Genomic DNA, 19,812 nt, shown 5'->3' on the forward strand with positions numbered 1-19,812 from the left:
GGAACTTCTCTGCTTCAGCTAGCTAAGAAACTAAAAGCAAAGGAGAGCTCTCCCGCGTGTCCATGCTGCAGACAACACAGTCTGTGAGAAGCATGCAGGGGAGCAAATGCAAGTTCTGAAAACAAACTGCACGCTTCCTCTCTCCCCCGCTTCGCTCTTGGAACCAGTCTTAAAGGTGCAGAACTTAATATTCAACATAAACAGAACAGACAACTGGGGATACAAGCATCATAAAGTCACCCCAAGAAGAGGTTATATTAATATCAGATTATATAGATATATAAAGAGTCATGATTTAGGTTTTATTGTTATCTTATAACTCAAGCTATATAAGCACCTTTTAACTTTGACCTAAGGTATATAGGTATCAAAAGAGAAACTTAAATTGGAGGAGTGACACCCCCCCCTCCCCCCCCAAAATGGCGTGTTTTGCAGCCATGCACATGGTTCAAAAGACAAAGGGGAAAATGGCACTAGCCCCCCTCCCCCCCTTCCTATGTCTCCAGCAGAGGCAACTCCATCAGTGAACGTGGAATGCAGTTGGCATAATCTCATGACTGACACTCATTTAAGGGCTAGAACTCCTGAAGGGACTTTGCCCTACTCTCAGCAAGGCGTTTGGCTGGCAGGCTGGGGTGACTCAGACTGGAGCAGAGCCACTCAGTTCCACTCGCCCAGAGCCTCCAGTGCAGACAGACATTCCCAGAATTTGCCCCTAGGCAGTCCAAGATCAGAAGAAAAAAGAGCAAAAGAAACCCAAAGGAATGCCTCCACATTGAGCAAATGCCAGCAAAAAAAAAAAAAAAAAAGCTCTGTTTGGGCAACCTGGCTTTAAAAAGGGACCCCTCTGCCTGCCCCATGATACTCTTTCTGGCCACAGGGCCTTAAAGAGCCAGTAACAATTTTTGACCACAGATAGAGATGAAATATAATAACATTTTGGGTCACCCAGGACAAGAAGCAGCAAGTTTTGTAACGGAACCTGGTAACCATAGTTACTCTCATAGTGAAAAGAGGGTACACTGGTATAAATGTCATTATTTGGGTCTGTTTATCAGTCCACGTATGTACTTGTGTATTGGTAATTAACAGTAGAAAAACTGAAAAAGTCTCCTTGCTATTTTCTAATGTAAAATTCATCAAAAACTTTATTTAAAAATAAGCCAGGTTATTTTTCTTTTCTGATCCCTTCCATGAGGCCATTCTGAAGAAGGTGCAGGAAAACTGTTTCCACTTGTAATAAATGCAAAGCTAATTCCAAATTAATAAATGATTTTATTAATTTTAGAAAAATCAATGAACAGAATTTTGGGTAAGCCAACAATCAAAGAATCAGTGTCAAGTCCCGGGATCGGCAGTGGGTGAACCTTAGCTGAGGCCTCTATTGCACTGTAGCTCCCCCTGTTCATGCTTTCGGTTCTGTGAGTCCAGTTTTTATACAGTTTCTTTAGCGGGACAGAGCATTACTTCATGCTTTCTTTGTCCCTTCAGTTTTCCTTCATATTCATGGAGATTCATCCTCGCCATTCGGTCGGTTGAATAGTTCTTCTGTGGGGAGATGAATATTAGATACGACTTCTGGGAATCGGGTATTGAGATACGTGTCCCTGATGGCGGAGCAAGGCCCATTTTGGTGGTAATGGTTGGGTGGTTTGCAATCCCCTCTCTGGAGAGGACCCATCTTCCTCGGACCCCCTCTCCTTTTCTCTTGTAAATCCGGTTGTTCCCCAGTTCCTGGCAAGGTCCTTCTTCGATTCCCGAATCTGTCTACCCCCAGTCTCGTATGATTTTACCATTTATTTCAAAGGGCACAACTTGATTTATATTATACATCCATTATAAACACGAATTATCCCCATCATTTATCACACACTGAATAGGAAATAATTTAAAAAGTTTTTAAAAAGTCATTGTCATATCATGTAAATCAGAAATTCATGAAGAAGCTGAATTCTTTTCTCAACTTTTTAATTAGTTTGCCCTTTTTGTTCCCTGCTTATAATTGAACCCCTTTGGAGTGTGTGTTTTTCCTCAAAACCTGAGATTAATTAGGATGCATTCAATTCACTTTGGCATTCTCTTATCTTTCAGTGTTCTGGGGTTTTTTTGGTGGGTTTTTTTTGTTTGTTTGTTTGTTTTTAAGGTGTAGAGGGTCAAACTTCTAAAATTTGAATTAATTTTATATAATTTAATTAATGCAGTGTATGGATTAAAAGAAAAACAGCTGAATTTCTGAGGCTTTTTTTTTCTTGATGCTTTTCTCTCCTGTTACATAAAAGGGTATGAAAGTAGTGTGTCAGGTTATCAAAATTAAAACATGGTATTTTAGAATGATATGAAGAAATAGTAGCTTGGAGAGATGTGAGAATTCCCTCTGTGAAAAAAAGGTTCACTTTCTTAGTAAAATGTATAAGTTTAATAAAAAAAATTAAAAAGAGACAATTAGGAGACAGACAAGCAAAATGGTACAGCCGGGTGCCTGGTGTGCAGCCAGAAAGCACACCTGCTAACGAAAAGGCTTGCTCCTTAAAATTACCAGCCTGGTGCATATTCATAAATTCACATGAATGATTCAAACATTCCTCTTGAGTTTGAATTTCTCTGTTTAGTTTCAACTCCCTCCCAACCATTTTATCTTGTAGATCCATCTGCAAGTGGCTCCATTCCATCTGATAGCATAGGTTCAATAAATTCCTCTCCTGAAGCTCTGGTCAGCAATCTTCATCTGGATAAGACAGTTCAGGAATGTGGGGGGATTTTATCCATCCTCTGGTTTAGCTGGTTTAGATGTTACAAAAACAGTCTTTAATATCATCCTATAGCCTAAGAAATATATATATATTCATCACACTACTTATTTCTAAGTTTCATTAATAGCAGAAGTAAAAGAAACTGTATTAATACAGCAAAACCTTCCCACATTATACATATAGCATTCATTTTAATATTTGCAAAAAGCCAACTTTATAATATGTATCTGTAACATCTCTATGTAATTTAACTTTGCTCCCTGGACCTGACATCACAAGCAGTAGTGGTGAGTTGTGTTAATACTAGATTTTTATCTGATAATAAAGTTAAAAATTAGGAAATGACCATTGGGATATTTGCAGTTTTGAGATCTTGATGATCTTCCTATACTAATCCTCTTGGAGTCAATGCTGGTGCTTTCTTCCAATAACATTGTTTCTATAAAATTTTCTGCATTTGCACTGAACTATGAAAAGCTTGTTTAAATTGATCCTAAAGGAGGACTTCAATCAAAATATTGCATGTGTTGTACACACTAGATATTATCATGAAGGCCTTTAATTTACTACTGCAATGATGGAAGTTTTTGTGAGCCCTGACAGAGGAAAATATGATGATGCTTCCTTTGCCCTTATCTAAATTAACAGGAGAGAACCGAAATGACATGGAGAAAATTGCAGAAACCTTTAGAAGATAATAAAGGTTTTTCCTGGCCCAAGCACTGTGACTAATTGATTTACAGTACCAAGTTTGAACTTTCAAAAGGGAGAAGCTGAAGAGATGATGCAACATAAAATTAAGATGTATTTTGTTAGTTATTTTGTAGTTCAAAATAGAAGACCTAAGTTTCTGCTCTCGGATATGTTTATGTTGTGAAAAATGGTTCTGGCATTCTTCAGAATTTAAGTATTAGAAAGTATAAAAATAAACACAAAAGCCAGGGAGGAGTGGTGTTAAGTGTTGGTGGTGGTGTGTGGTTTTGTGTGACTTGCAGGATGGTCTGCTGTGGACTTTGTTTTGTTGTTTTCACAAACTATTCTATTTAACCTTGAAAGTGTTTTGAACCAAACTTTCAAACAGTGGAAAAAAAGTGATTAAAAAGAATTTATATCCTTCTCGGGTTGGTATTCCTGAGATATATTGGTTTAGAGTCTTTTTTCCTTGAATGCCCATGCCAGAAGCAGAAGAAAGAGTCGGAGTTCTCCAGTTCAGGTTGCTCAAGGTTGTTTATTTCTTATCTCCAAGTTCCTTCTGTGCCCAGCAAAGGTCCTTGCTGCGGCAAGAGTACGAAGCAACTCCCCCCAGGTCGGGAGTGCTGGACCTTTTGTACTCTTTCTCTGGCCCAACCATCGTCCACAGCATATTTTTTATTTACAGTCTATTACCAATACCTGCTACCTATATTAGACATGTCACTTCTATCCTAAACCAATCCCTTGTGAACCACCACTGCTGAAGATGGAGGACAAGGACAAGAAGGAAGGAGGACAGGGCCACACCCTGATTCCTCCATCTTGCCTTCTCCATTTGCACCCTGTGATAAACTAACTACTATTAACATCAAACTCATGGGGTCTGTAGTTCTTCGTGCAATGCTGGTAATTTTTCCCATGGGCTGAGATCAAAGACAGTGTCACTTTGGGCCCTGTGCCAGGGTTTCAGACCCCCCCTGGCAGGGTCCCAAACCCCCCTGTCGGGGTCCCGGACCATCCAGGGCAACCAGAGGGATGCCCTGGACTCTGACATATCCTAACAAATTATCATTTTGAGTGCTTGACTGGTTTTTATTTTACTTTAACTTTCACTTAGGATGATTACTGCCTTTTTAAAGATATAAATATGCTTAAAATTTAGTCTTATTGTGCATCAGCTCCATAAAAGCTTCTTGGTTGAATTCCTTTCATTGTTGGGGGCTATAGCAACAAATCTGTATCATTAAACCAATGTGAAATTACTGTTGTTTTCAAGCAATTTTCTTTGTTCACAGGTGTCAGCTGTGATGCATGTTTAAAAGGAAATTTTCGAGGTCGCAGATACAAGTGTTTAATTTGCTACGATTACGATTTGTGTGCAAGTTGTTATGAGAGTGGTGCAACAACAACGAGGCATACAACTGACCATCCAATGCAGTGCATACTAACAAGAGTAGATTTTGGTAAGTAATAATTTAATTTATATTAAAGCTGTTTGCAGTACGTAAAAACTTGTATTTTATTTCACTACTTGGGAACTTTTTCCCCTCCAAATAGCATGCTGAAAATCATAGGAAATTCCTGTCTCCTGATAAAAAGCTTGTTCTGTCTTTGGTTCTAGCATATGAAATATGTTTTATTCTTTTGGTTAAGTGTTTTGGCACACAGCAAATTATCAGACTATTAGATAGGTATCTGATAAAAAGAATTGCTCCTAAATTAACTTTCGATTCAAAAGGTGCAACAAAACTACATGCACCCACCCCTCCTTCCCTCAATATGTTGTAGCAGAAAGTACCATGGTGAGGAAGAGAAATAATAGTGAGAGTTTAGGGAAAATGTTGTTTTGTAATTATATCAGGGGTTGTTAATGCAGCAAGGATGGTAGGCTGTACTGAATGTGGAAGACTAGTGGCAATGGCTAGGAAGTAGTCCTCTAAATTACCGGTTTTCTTCCCTGAGTCATTTCTATCACATCATATTTATAACATGAGTGTTATAATTCAGGAGATACTTTCATAGCAAATCTTTGCATTTAAAACATTCAATGTTCATTTCTTCATATACCTGTTTTAAGCCTTCAAGGTTAATGTTTTAATAAAAAAATGTTTGTAGTGATTCTTGATAGGCTGGAGAGTTGGGTGGAAAGAAACCTAATGAGGTTCAACAAGGGCAAGTGTAGGGTCCTGCACCTGGAGAGAAATTACTCCAAGTACTGGTACAGTTTGGGGGCTGACCTACTAGAGAGCAGCTCTGCAGAGAAGGACCTGGGAGTCTTGGTGGATGACAAGTTTGCCATGAAGCAGCAGTGTGCCCTAGAGCCAGGAGGGCCAATGGGATTCTGGGGTGCATTAGGAAGACTGGCCATCAGGTCGAAGGAGGTGATCCTGCTCTTCTACTCAGCCCTAGTGAGGCCACATCTGGAGTGCTGTGTCCAGTTCCGGGCTCCTCAGTACAAAAAAGACAAGGAGCTACTGAAGAGGGTCCAGCAGAGGCTACAAAGATGATTAGGGGTCTGTAGCATCTCTCTTATGAGGAGATACTGCAGGAGCTGGGCCTGGTTAGTCTGGAGAAAACTGAGAGGGGATCACATTAATGCATATAAATATCTCAAAGGCAGGTGCCAAGAGGATGGTGCCAGATTGTTCAGTGGTGCCGAGCTACAGGACAAAAAGCAATGGCCATAAACTAAAGCACAAGGAGTTCCACCTCAACATGAGGAAAAACCTCTTTCCATTGAGGGTGGTAGAGCACTGGAACAGGCTGCCCAGGGAGGGCATGGAGTCTCCCTCTCTGGAGACATTCAAAACCCACCCAGATGTGTTCCTGTGTAACCTGCTCTAGGTAACCCTGCTTTGGCAGGTTTGGACTAGATGACCTCCAGAGATCCCTTCCAAACCTAACAATTCTGTGATTGTAGTGTAGATACTGTTGTTGAAGTTTTTAATTTTTAGTAATTTTTTAGCTTCTTGATTTAAAAAAAAGTATTGAATATACACATTATGCTATTTCCTATATGCATTTAAAGCGCAAAACAGCTGAATATACCAATATATAGTTTCTTTCTCAGAGCTCTCTGAGCAGAGAAGTATCTCATTCATGTCTGATTCTCCAGTAGCTACTTGCGCTAAGCCTGCCTTGTAATGACTTTGAAATCTGTGGTCTGAGAATCCAGAGTTTGGAAATATGAATTTAAATATACAAGTCTAGTTTTGAAAATCCTATAATTGAAATTTCTAGATATGCTTCTTAAACTTTACTTTTCTGCTTATTCACAAGGTAAAAATATTTGTGTACCAGTATATATTAATTCAATGTTGTGGTCACTATTTGAGATATGTGGTTTAAACTTATTTATTCCCTGATGACAGTTATTCTTGTATATTACATATAGGGTTAAAGGACAGTATAATCATGAACATTAAGTATATATAATTCATAAAGAAAAAAGGACTGATATATGCTTGCTTATGGAGCTGTGAATTAACATTCAATGTTGACTTTTTAAAAGTTCTTCCAACCATCTTGAGAATGTTCTGTGCATCTAGAAAACATCTAGGAAACCACAATATTTTTCTTTGAAAGTCTCCAAGTAAACACACCTTTAGATTAGTGTGTTACTCATTGTCCTGGGTTGAGAAATGTAACCAAAAATGTGTATTCTATTTTCATCTGTTGAAGTCAGTTGGGAGATATTGTTCCTTATCTCTCGTAACTCCAGGGATGGAAAGAGGGGAGATGCCCTCTGTTAATGGGACACCTGATAACACCAGATAAGGCAGTGCCTTCTTATCTCTTCCTCCACCCATCCTCCTCCGAGGGATATCACCTGTGAATGGGCCATTTAAGGCCTCTCACATGACTGATAACATTACCTCATTCCATTGTGAGATGCTCTACTCAGTGGGAGGAGCCAAAGCCTTTCCACCAGGATAAAACCTGCAATCACAAACACCAAGATGGCCTGTTTCCACTGGATTCCCAGAGGATGACTGGACTTCCTCAGGATCATCTCTACTTCAACGGAGCCACAACTGTCACTCTGGGAGGACTTACTTCAGGCTGCTTCCAACACCCTGACCAACAGGGTGTCAGGTTTGCATTTTGACTCTGTTAGCGGTCCTTTGTACTATTTCATTTGTCTTATTTTATTTTTATTTTATTTTTATCTTTCTTGTTGTTTGTTCTCTCTCTATTAAATTGTATTTCTGACTTGGAATCTCACTGGTTTTGCTTTCAAACCAGTACATATTTTTGGTGCCCAATGTGGGGCAAAAGAGCTACTGAGAAAAGTCAGAATTACAGGTTTTTTTTTAAGGAGACACCTGTTGACTATGATACTCAGCATCCTTACATGGGTGTTGTACCTAGCTCTCTATATTTTTCCGCACATGGGGCACTATCTGCTGATTTTAATGCTCCTGTTAAGACCAGGGTATGGTATCAAATTTGCTTTATTGGTGTATTATGTCTATTGCATGATAACCTCTGAGGCAATGAACATCATTCAGAATATAGACTCAATTTTGTATGCTTGTCCTAGTCTAGGATGCTATGTCTGGGGCCTCTACAATCACACCCATCCCCAGTGGGGAGGGGTAAAGAATGATTTTTTCCAGCCTTGCAGGCCTGACACAGCAGTTCTTGAAAATAGTGAGTTCTCTCTAGATGCCAAGGACAGCATAGTGTTGTTGTTAGTTCTGCTTTGTCTTCTCTGCACGGCCTGCAACATGCTTAGAAACAAAACACTACATGGTGTGGTGCAGTGTCTTCTTGAGGAAGAAGAAAAAAGAAGCAAAGCAACAGCATCCATGTGCACACAGGCTGTCACAAAAGAGAAGAGAACCAAATGCAAAGCAACGGCGTCAGTATCTACACAGACTGTCACAGAGGAGGAAGGAACCAAAAGCAAAGCAACAGCGTCACTGTCCACACAGACTGTCACAGAGGAGGAAGGAACCAAATGCAAAGCAACAGTGTCTGTGTCTACACAGGCTGTCACAGAAGAGAAGGGAACCAAAAGCAAAGCAACAGCATCCATGTCTACACAGGCTGTCGCAGAGGAGGAAGGAACCAAAGGCGCCTTCAGCATCCCCACACAAACCGTCACCAAACCGGAACTGCCTAAACCAGTAGCAGTTGCCTCCGTTCAGAAGAAGAAATCAAAGAGCAAATCAGTCCACATAGTGACTGACGAGGATGCAACAGGACCTTCGCACCCAGCAGAAGAGACAGAGCCCAAGATCATCACTCGCTCTCTGTCCCTGGGTGAGCTGCGTGACCTGCAGAGGGAATTCACCCGCCAGACAAACGAGTCGATCTTGACCTGGCTGCTCCGCATCTGGGACGCTGCAGCCAATGACACCATTCTGGACGGAAGTGAGGCCAGACAACTGGGATTGCTGTCCCGGGATGTGGTCATTGACCAGGGCATTGGGAGAACCCAAGGAACTTTCAGCCTCTGGCGGCAGCTGCTAACAAGTGTGAAGGACAGATACCTTTGTAAAGAAGACCTCCAGGTGCACCAAGGAAAATGGAGCACAATGGAACCAGGCATCCAGTGCCTGAGGGAATTGGCTGTTCTGGAGATCATCTTTTCAGAAGACGAGAGATTTCCTAAAAGCCCAGATGGTGTCCAGTGCACATCACAGATGTGGTTGAGATTCGCACGGTTTGGACCAGAGATGTACTCCCGTTACCTGGCAACACTGCAATGGAGGGAAGGTGAGGACAGAGTAGGCACCTTGGTCAGTAAACTAAGAATTTACGAGGACACTGTCACCGCCCCTTTTTGCACCCATATCTCGTCTGTGGAAACAAGGCTGTCGGCTGAGCAAGTCAGGAGCTTGATTGAAGAGGGCCATCAGAAACTGAAAAAGGAACTTAAGGAAGAAATTTACCACATCTCGCCGGAACCAACAAGAGTCTCTGCCATTAGAAGCAGGCATCCCCCAGCCAGGGAGAGAGGCTACACTCCACGAGGTAACCTTTGGTCTTTTCTTCGGGAGCATGGAGAAGACATGAGTAAATGGCATGGAAAACCCACCTCCTCCTTAGCATCCCGGGTACGTGAACTGAAAAGAGGGACACCCACCACAAGAAGCCCATCTAGAATTAACACTGCTCCGGTCTCTCATGCACAGAACTCCAGATGGTACAGGAATGATGATATGACTGATCCCCTTGAAGGGACCTCAGAAACATATTTACAGGAAGAGAGCAACATGCAGCATGACCAGGAATAGGGGGGCCCTGCCTCTAGCCAGGTGGAGGAAAGGGACAATTGGATCTATTGGACTGTGTGGATCCGATGGCTTGGCACATCTGACCCACAAAAATATACGGCTTTGGCTGACACTGGCTCCCAATGCACCCTGATGCCATCAAGGTATGTAGGAACAGAATCCATTTCTGTTTCTGGGGTGACAGGAGGATCCCAGCAGCTGACTGTATTGGAGGCTGAAGCGAGATTAACTGGGAAGGGGTGGCAAAAAAACCGCATCACAACTGGCCCAAAGGCCCCATGCATCCTTGGCATAGATTATCTCAGGAATGGATATTTCAAAGACCTAAAAGGATATCGTTGGGCTTTTGGAATAGCTGCTGTAGAGAGAGAAGACATCAGACAACTGAATACCTTGCCTGGTCTCTCAGACGACTCCTCTGCTGTGGGACTGCTGAGAGTTGAAGAACAACAAGTACCAATCGCCACAGCAACAGTACACCGTCGACAATACTGCACTGACAGAGACTGATTCCCATCCATGAGATGATTCGTAAACTGGAGAGCCAAGGGGAGGTCAGCAAGGCTCGTTCACCTTTCAACAGCCCTATATGGCCAGTGCGTAAGTCCAGTGGAGAATGGAGACTGATGGTGGATTACCGTGGTTTGAATGAGATCACACCACCATTGAGCGCTGCCATCCCAGACATGCTGGAGCTCCAGTACGAGCTGGAATCCAAGGCAGCAAAGTGGTATGCGACCGTCAATATTGCCAATGCCGCCTTCTCCATTCCTTTGGCAGCAGAGTGCAGGCCCCAGTTTGCTTTCACCTGGAGAGGCGTGCAGTACACCTGGAACCGACTGCCCCAGGGGTGGAAGCACAGTCCCACCATCTGCCATGGACTGATCCAGGCTGCACTGGAAAAGGGTGAGGTTCCTGCACATCTACAGTATATTGATGACATCATTGTATGGGGGAACACAGCAGGAGAAGTCTTCGAGAAAGGAGAGATTATCCAGATTCTGCTGAGAGCCGGTTTTGCCATTAAGCGAAGTAAAGTGAAGGGACCAGCTCAAGAGATCCAGTTCCTGGGAGTAAAGTGGCAAGATGGATGTCTCCAGATCCCAACAGAGGTAATCAACAAGATCACCGCCATGTCCCCACGGACCAACAAGAAGGAAACACAAGCTTTCCTGGGTGCCATAGGGTTTTGGAGAATGCACATTCCTGACTACAGTCAGATTGTGAGCCCTCTCTACCTGGTTACCCGCAAGAAGAACAATTTCCACTGGGGCCCTGAACAGCAACAAGCCTTTGCCCAGATCAAGCAGGAGATCGCTCATGCAGTAGCCCTTGGCCCAGTTAGGACGGGACCAGAGGTGAAGAACGTGCTCTACTCTGCAGCTGGGAGCCATGGTCTGTCCTGGAGCCTTTGGCAGAAGGTGCCTGGTGAGACTCGGGGTCAACCACTGGGATTCTGGAGTCGAAGTTACAGAGGGTCTGAAGCCAACTACACTCCCACAGGGAAGGAAATCTTAGCTGCCTATGAAGGAGTTCAAGCTGCCTCAGAAGGGATTGGGACTGAAACGCAGCTACTTCTGGCACCCCGACTACCGGTGCTTGGGTGGATGTTCAAGGGAAAGGTTCCTTCCACACATCACGCCACCAACACGACATGGAGCAAATGGATTGCCTTCATTACACAGCGCGCCCGTATTGGAAACCCGAATTGCAAGGGATTCTGGAAATTATAACAAACTGGCCTGAAGGTGAGACTTTTGAATTAACTTCTGAAGAAGAGGAGGTGACATGCTGAGAAAGCACCACCATATAATGAGCTACCGGAGACTGAAAGACTATATGCCCTCTTCACTGATGGTTCCTGTTGAACTGTAGGCACTAACCGGAAATGGAAAGCTGCAGTATGGAGCCCCACACAACGAGTTGCACAAGCTACCGAGGGACAAGGTGGATTGAGTCAGGTTGCAGAGCTTAAAGCTGTCCAGCTGGCTTTGGATATTGCCAAACGAGAGAGGTGGCCGAGGCTCTATCTCTGCACTGACTCCTGGATGGTAGCTAATACTCTGTGGAGATGGCTGAATCGCTGTAAGAAGGCCAACTGGCAGTGCAGAGGGAAGCCCATATGGGCTGCTGAGATTTGGCAGGACATTGCCGCCCGGGTAGAGAAGCTGACCGTGAAGGTTCGACACATGGATGCACACATACCCAAGAGTCGGGCTAATGAAGAGCATCACAACAATGAGCAAGTGGACAAAGCTGCCAAGGTGAAAGTATCACAGGTGGATCTAGACTGGCAACACAAGGGAGAATTATTCCTAGCTCGTTGGGCCCATGATGCTTCTGGTCATCAGGGGAGAGATGCAACATAGCAATGGGCCTGTGATCGAGGGGTGGACCTTACTATGGACAACATCTCACAGGTCATCCACAACTGTGAGACCTACATTGCAATCAAGCAGGCCAAGCGGGTGAAGCCTCTGTGGTAGGGTGGACGATGGTTGAAGTACAGGTATGGGGAGGCCTGGCAAATTGACTACATCACCCTTCCCCAAACCCGCCAAGGCAAGCGCTACGTGCTGACCATGGCGGAAGCCACCACTGGATGGTTGGAAACCTACTCTGTGCCTCACGCTACTGCCAGGAACACCATCCTGGGCCTGGAAAAGCAAGTCCTGTGGAGACATGGAACCCCTGAGAGAATCGAGTCAGACAGTGGGACCCATTTCAAGAACGGCCTTATATACACCTTGGCCAGAGAACATGGCATCAAATGGACATATCACATCTCTTATCATGTACCAGCTGACGGGAAGGTAGAACGATGCAATGGACTACTAAAGAATACCCTAAAGGCACTTGGCGGAGGGACCTTCAAGAATTGGGAAGTGAACTTAGCCAAAGCCACCTGGATGGTGAACACTCGAGGATCCATCAACTGAGGTGGACCTGCCCAGTCTGAGTCCTTGCACACAGTGGATGGAGATAAAGTCCCGGTGGTTCACATGAAGGGTATGTTAGGAAAGACTGTTTGGATTAATCCCACCTCAGGCAAAGGCAGACCCATCCGTGGGATTGTTTTTTTCTCAAGGACCCGGTTATACTTGGTGGGTAATGCAGAAAAATGGTGAAATCTGTTGTGTGCCACAGGGAAACCTAATCTTAAGAGAGAACTGTGTATAAGGTTTCATTGTGTATGTATAGATATATATTACAGTTTATTGATTTGGATATGATAGAGATGATAATAGAATAAGGGGTGGATAATGTCCTGGGTTGAGAAATGTAACCAAAAATGTGTATTCTATTTTCATCTGTTGAAGTCAGTTGGGAGATATTGTTCCTTATCTCTTGTAACTCTAGGAGGGGAAGAAGGTAGATGCCTTCTGTTAATGGACACCTGATAACACCAGATAAGGCAGTGCCTTCTTATCTCTTCCTCCACCCATCCTCCTCCGAGGGATATCACCTGTGAATGGGCCATTTAAGGCCTCTCACATGACTGATAACATTACCTCATTCCATTGTGAGATGCTCTACTCAGTGGGAGGAGCCAAAGCCTTTCCACCAGGATAAAACCTGCAATCACAAACACCAAGATGGCCTGTTTCCACTGGATTCCCAGAGGATGACTGGACTTCCTCAGGATCATCTCTACTTCAACGGAGCCACAACTGTCACTCTGGGAGGACTTACTTCAGGCTGCTTCCAACACCCTGACCAACAGGGTGTCAGGTTTGCATTTTGACTCTGTTAGCGGTCCTTTGTACTATTTCATTTGTCTTATTTTATTTTTATTTTATTTTTATCTTTCTTGTTGTTTGTTCTCTCTCTATTAAATTGTATTTCTGACTTGGAATCTCACTGGTTTTGCTTTCAAACCAGTACACTCATATAATTTTTAAAAATCCACCAGAGATACATGTGGACAAGTAGAGGCTTGTCTTGAACAGAGGGTCTTCCCTAAGTAACTGACCCCAGATTCAGTAAAAGTGACAGCAAGGGGCAGAGCCTGCTCAAAGCCGCACAGGAGGTTTAAGCAGGCAAAAATAATCAGTCCAGCTGACTGCAACAAACAAGCATGTATATTCCTAGTAGGCAAGCACACAGCAGCAGCAGCATGGTGGCCACCTGGCAAAAAGCAGTATCCTCTCCTTCTCCTGAGCTTCTAGCATCTAGGAAAACCAATGGAGCCATACAGACAGAGATCCTATTCAACAATGCAACCACCCAGGTTTCTGGCTGTGGGATGTCTGAAGGGATATTCCTAGAGATGGAAAGTGATTGCAAGTAAGACTGTGGAAGCTGTGACCAAGTTGATGAACTGCTCTGCTTGTTGGCTGAGCTTCAGGAGGAGGTAAGCAGCAGACTGAGGAGTATTCAAGAGTCTAGGAGGGAGATTCATCAATTGAGCTGTATTCTGCCATAATGTAGAGAAGCCAACTCAACAAGGCCACTATGGAGGCAGGTCTGGTATCTGCTTTCTGCCAGAGGAAAGGCAGTATCACAAGGGATAAGGAAAGGTAGAAGAAAGTTACAGCACGGAGCAGTAAGAGAAAGTGACCTCCTTACCCTCTAAGTTACTCTCTCACATACCCTTATAGAACACATACAAAGCCATGGGTACGGTAAATGAAGCTCATAATGAGAAAGAGGAGGAACCTGTGCAAGCAGTTTTGTCAAGGTCAGAGAGACCAAGCCCTCACAACAAAACCTGTATTAAGACCAGCACCAAGAAGAAACATTGAGTTATGGTCATTGATTTCCTCCTGTGTGGAGCAGAAGCACTGATGCCTTCTCTGAGGCATGACGACCTGGTTCAGGAACAGCACAGCGGCCACCCCCAGGCCGCTCGGGCCATCGGCTCGCAGACACCAGTGTGGTGGACGGCAAAATGGCGTTTATTGGCGGGCGGTATGGGGTTAAATATCTTTGGTTTAGGATGTCATTTCCGTCTGCTTACGTCACTAGGTAGGGGGGAGGAACTTTTATCTATCCGTACAGCACATTATCTTCCAGTCGCCTATCCCTAATTTCCCACACCTCTCCCCCCCCCATGATTAAGTGAAAAAGCTATAAAGTATTAATGCTATAAACGCTATATAAAAGTACAAAAGGTATAAAATTGGTACAGCAGTCAAAAGTAGAAAAACCCGTATGGTTGACTAAAAAACTATAAAATGCAAAACTGTCAGAATCTACGTAGCAAGTTTTAAAAAGGTGGTATAACATGCAGTTAGTAGATGTGCATTAAAGCAATTGCTGGCGGTCAACCAGCAATATGTGAGCTCTTTCTAAACGGCTCCTAACAAATGACACTACTTGGTTTAGTATACAAGGCCCAAGAATCAGTGTCAGGAGTATCATGGTGAGTGGCCCTACCAGGGTAGAAATCAGGCTGGTTAGCCATGGTGACTGGTTGAACCATGACTTGAACCATCCTTGTTGGGCCTCTTTCTCCTTTTTTCTTTGGGCTAATCTTTCTCTCAATTCAGCCATTGAGTCTCTCACAACTCCAGTGTGATCAGCGTAAAAGCAGCATTCTTCTTTCAAGGCAGCGCACAAGCCTCCTTGTTGCATGAACAAGAGGTCTAGCCCTCGCCTGTTCTGCAAGACAACTTCTGAGAGTGAGGAAACTGATTTCTCTAGAAAGGAGATGGATTTCTCGATCCTCTGCAAGTCCTCATTGATGGTCATTTGCAGCTGAGAAAGTCCTTGGTGTTGGGTCACGAGGGCCGTGACACCTGTGGCTGCACCGGTTGCTCCCAGGCCGAGCAGCATCGCAATAGTTACACCTGTTATTATTTCTCTTTTGTGCAGCCGGCTGGGTTCCTCAAAAAGGCGGTACACTTCTTCGTCTGAGTGGTACAGGGCTCTAGGAACAATTAGAACTTGGACAAAAAAATCAGCAGAGTCATTAAATTTGTCAAGGAACACACAGGGACTCACCCCAGATTGCTGGCAAACCCACATCCCAGATGCGGATGGGATCACCCACTTATTGATCTTTTTGTCGGGCTTGACAACTTCAGTGCAGATGTTGCCTTTCTGTTTTGCTAAGGTTGCATTGCCAAAACATCTGCCCTGGCCTGTGACTTGACTCAGAGTGATTCCTCTGTGGGGAGTGTCCCACCTGCACTGGGGTGGATTGACAGCTGCTGAGTAGCTAAAGGAAACGTCAAGGGCAACACCCTCGTAGAAAGGGGGTTTTGCGTTGTAACACAACGAACACAAACTTGTGAGATTCAGGATTGATAGGTTTAGCGACAAAAAGGTGGCATTCAACACGCTAAGGAACGGATTGTAAGGAGCTGGTTTGGGCTTTTGGTAAGGAGCTACTGAGTTGAATGGGATAAGGGTGGTAGAGGTGGTTTTGGGGCTAGTTGTCATCTCTATCTTGGGTCTGTTTACTGCAAGAATTTGGTTAGGTCCAACTGATTGAGATGCTGACGGCAAGAGCCTGATTACCATTATGTTCACCCAAACGTCGCAACCAAAGGTGCAAACAAACACCGTCCACACTCTGCCCATGGCCCAACTCGCGTGGGTTGGTTGCAAAATTGTCATATTGTAGCTTTGACAAGTGTGTCTCCTCCCATCTTGGGGCGTGTATATTGTTTTGTCTGACGCAAATTTTGGCTCGCGACAGCCACGTGGTGCGTACGTGACTTGCAGGAACTTATCTGCTTGTCGCGGTTTCCATCTATCGCTTGTCATGATAGTTTCACACTCCCGGTACCCACAATACCCATAACCTGGGTATATACAATAACTCTTTCCTGGGTTGGTGGCAGGACACCAATAGGTTTGCCACAATGAGTCGCCGAACTTAGGGAATCCTGATTGTGAAGGGAATATGTCTTTCAGCCTAAACACAAGAGATAGGCTGCTCGGTGTGGTGGTTTCTTTGAGCACCTCGTCACCTGAAAGATGTTGCAGGACCCACCTGAATGGCTGATGGGGGTAATAGTCTGAGTTGGCTTGCCCTCTGGCGACAAGCCCCAACAGCAGAATCACACAAAAACACCGTTGTTGTTTGGGTCTCACCGGTGCGGGACTCCTGGGTGCTGTCGGGAAGCTTGGCGGTTCGTTATTTTCCTCTGGAACAGGGGTGTACACATTACGGGGGAGCCCCACGACCATGTCCTGCAAACAGAAACTCACAGTTTTCATTAGTCTCATTCTGAAGGTCTGGCTTGATTGACTTGAGTGGACACCACCTGATTCTGCCCTCTTTTTTGACAGCTGCGTACCCCCGCCCTGTGAGCACCAGTCTCCAGCCCCGTTCCCATTCGCCCAGCTCATTTTTAATTACAACCTGTGGGCCCTCCTCTAGTGCTTGGGTGGCCCAGTGTTTTTGGACAGGACTGTTTGTTTCATCTCCCCTAGGGAATTGATTCAGTGCTAGCAAAGCGGTTGCCAGTATACGCGCTTGATCTCCTGAGGGAACGGAATTGGCAAAGCCAATACTTTTTTGCCAATACTTCTAACTTGGCTTTCAGGGTCTGATTTGCTCACTCAGCAATGGCCTGCCCGGTGCTGTTATACGGGATGCCATGCACTAAGGTGATACCCCACTTTGAAGCAAACGCTTGGCTCAATTTCGAAACAAAATTTGGGCCATTGTCTGTTTTGATCTCTTTGGCTGTCAACCAGTGCTGGATGGTTTCTTTGGAGTCAGTTTTCAGATGTTGTGTGGCCACGATCACCCCACTGTATGTGTCCACAGTCACTGCAAGCCATGCTCGGGGTTTCAGCAGCTGACAGAGTGTGAAGTCCATTTGCCATATTTCTGAGGCTTTGAGGCCCCTGGGGTTGACTCCGCTGGACCACAGTGGTGATTTCTGACAGTGAGGACACGTAGCGACAACGTGCTTTGCATCGGCAGTCGAGATCCCGCACCTTTTTGCCAGTTCTTTAGCCCCGATGTGGAGCGATTTGTGCAACTGCCGGGCATCTCTCAGTGTCCACAGCCCTTTCGCTGCGGCGTCTGCTTTGTCGTTGCCAATTTGAAAGAATCCTTTGATTGGATCATGGCTGTTGAATGGATGACTGATATGGTGCCGTTTCGCGAAAAGAGTGCTTCCTCAAGTATCATGGCTGCCATGGACATTGCAACGCCGGGCCTTGACATGGCTAGACAAAGCTTGGCCACAAACATGGAGTTGGTTACAATGTTGAGGTGTTCTTCCGGGAACAGACCGCACGCCACCACCACGGCCACTGCTTCGAGCTGCTGGACTGAAAGCGTAGGATCGATCGTTTTGACACATTGCCACTGTTCTCCCGATTGCCACACCGCCGCCACGGTCAAGGTCACTGAGGACGCATCTGTGAAGATCGTTGGTCCTTGTTGGGGTCGGTCAATGATCTTTGGCGGGAGGTCGATGTTGACAATCGCCAGCAGCTGGGTCCAAGGGGGTTTCGCTGCATAGCGGATCTCCCCTCCAAAGCCAGCAAGGGCTAGAGCTAGATGCTCTGAAACTGTCGTTGATTGCGTGGAGAGCTGTTTGTGGAAGGGCAGGTAAATCGTGGCAGGTTCGATACCCAGGTGCTTGAGGGCAAGCTTCCTGCCTTTCATGATGAGGTTGCCAAGGCACTCGACTCCCAGGGTAAAAGCGCTGACGGCTTCCCCAAGACTACCTATTGTATAGGCTGGGCTTCTGCGGGGGGCCCTTGGGCAAGCGCTCCAACTCCTCCCTTCTTCGTGAAGTGGACGTACAAATTGAGTGGCGCGCCTGGGTTCCACCTGGCGAGCGTACTTACAGACATCTGCTGTTCAATAAAATCGAGCGAACTTGTTGCTTCTGGTGTTAGGGCTTTCTGCTCCCATGAGTTCTTCCCTTTCAAGAGGTCGTTCAGGGGGTCCATGACCTCAGGAGGGATCAGGATGATGTTGCGAAGCCATTGCAGGGATCCCACCAGCTGCTGCATGTCATGGAGTGTTTTAATGTCTCGGTGGATTTTTACCTGGGGAGGGGTAACGTAGGAACTTGTAATTCCTACCCCCAAAAAGATTACACACGGTCCCTTCTTTATTTTAGCGCTCGCAATTTCAAATCCATTTGTTTTCAGGGTCTCTGAGACTGCTGATACTAGTCGGTCTACCTGGCTCACTGTTGGCGCGGCAATCAGGATGTCATCCATGTATTGGATGATGGTCACGGCTGGGTTGCTGCGCCGAACCGGCGCCAGTGCTCGGTCCACTGTGATCAGGAATATGGTGGCTGAGTTGACTATTCTCTGGGGGAGAACTCTCCACTGGAAGTGCAGGTTGGGCCGTTGGTTGTTTGGGAAGATAACGGAAAAGGACAACCTCTCTTTATCTTCATCATGCAGGGGTATAGAAAAGAAACAGTCTTTAATGTCAAGCACAGCACAGGGTTGCTCTCGTGGTATCATTGAGTTCATGGGCAACAGAGTTTGAACGGGACCCATTGGTTGGATTTTCTTGTTCACTTCCCGCAGGTCGTGCAACAGGTGAAAGCCTTCGCCAGACCGCTTGGGTATTACGAAAACCGGAGTGTTCCATGGACTGGTGGAGGGCTCTATATGGTTCCGCTGCAGCTCGCGATTAATTAGCTCAAGGAGGGCAATCATTCGAGGCTTTGACAAGGGCCACTGCTCGACCCACACTGGGTCAGTTGATTTCCATGTTAGTTTGATAGGAAATTGTGGGTACGTGGCAGTGGCCCTTAGAATAAATTTGTCACTCTGACATTCAGTAGGGCTGGGGCATCTCTCCTCAACAGGGGTGGACAATTTGACATAACATATGGGAAAAGGGTGATGGGTTTCTCCGGTCCCCTTTTGGTGTAAAGTGTTATCCCCACCAACTGGGTGCTTTTGCGGGCTCAGGACAACCCCCCCAACCCCGCTCACCATGGAGGGCTCCTCTGTTTTCCAGTGCAGAGGCCAGTACATTTCTGGGACGACACTCAAGTCTATTCCTGTGTCGAGCTAGAAGGGGAGACTAATAGCAGTGTAGTCATAGCTGTTGTGGAGATAGCAGACCCCCCACACTATCAGTGGGTTTTTACCCCCCTTCATGGCCAATGCCACCCAGGGATCCCACTCCCGAGGGGTTGTTCTTGGTGCTCCTGGAGCATAGACAGATCTGATTGAGC

The 19,812-nt window shown here is 45.3% G+C and overlaps 1 protein-coding gene across 1 annotated transcript in view; it reads left to right on the forward strand.

Moving 5' to 3' along the window:
• LOC134565070 (E3 ubiquitin-protein ligase KCMF1-like) overlaps nt 1–19,812 on the forward strand; it is a 113,287-nt gene that overhangs the window by 55,325 nt on the left and 38,150 nt on the right. Inside the window, exon 2 of the mRNA XM_063424447.1 lies at nt 4,739–4,906. Within this exon, the coding sequence (XP_063280517.1) occupies nt 4,739–4,906 (168 nt within the window). The remainder of the gene's footprint in view (nt 1–4,738; nt 4,907–19,812) is intronic.

This window comes from Prinia subflava (genome assembly GCF_021018805.1).
Source record: "Prinia subflava isolate CZ2003 ecotype Zambia chromosome W unlocalized genomic scaffold, Cam_Psub_1.2 scaffold_33_NEW, whole genome shotgun sequence".
NCBI lineage: Eukaryota > Metazoa > Chordata > Aves > Passeriformes > Cisticolidae > Prinia > Prinia subflava.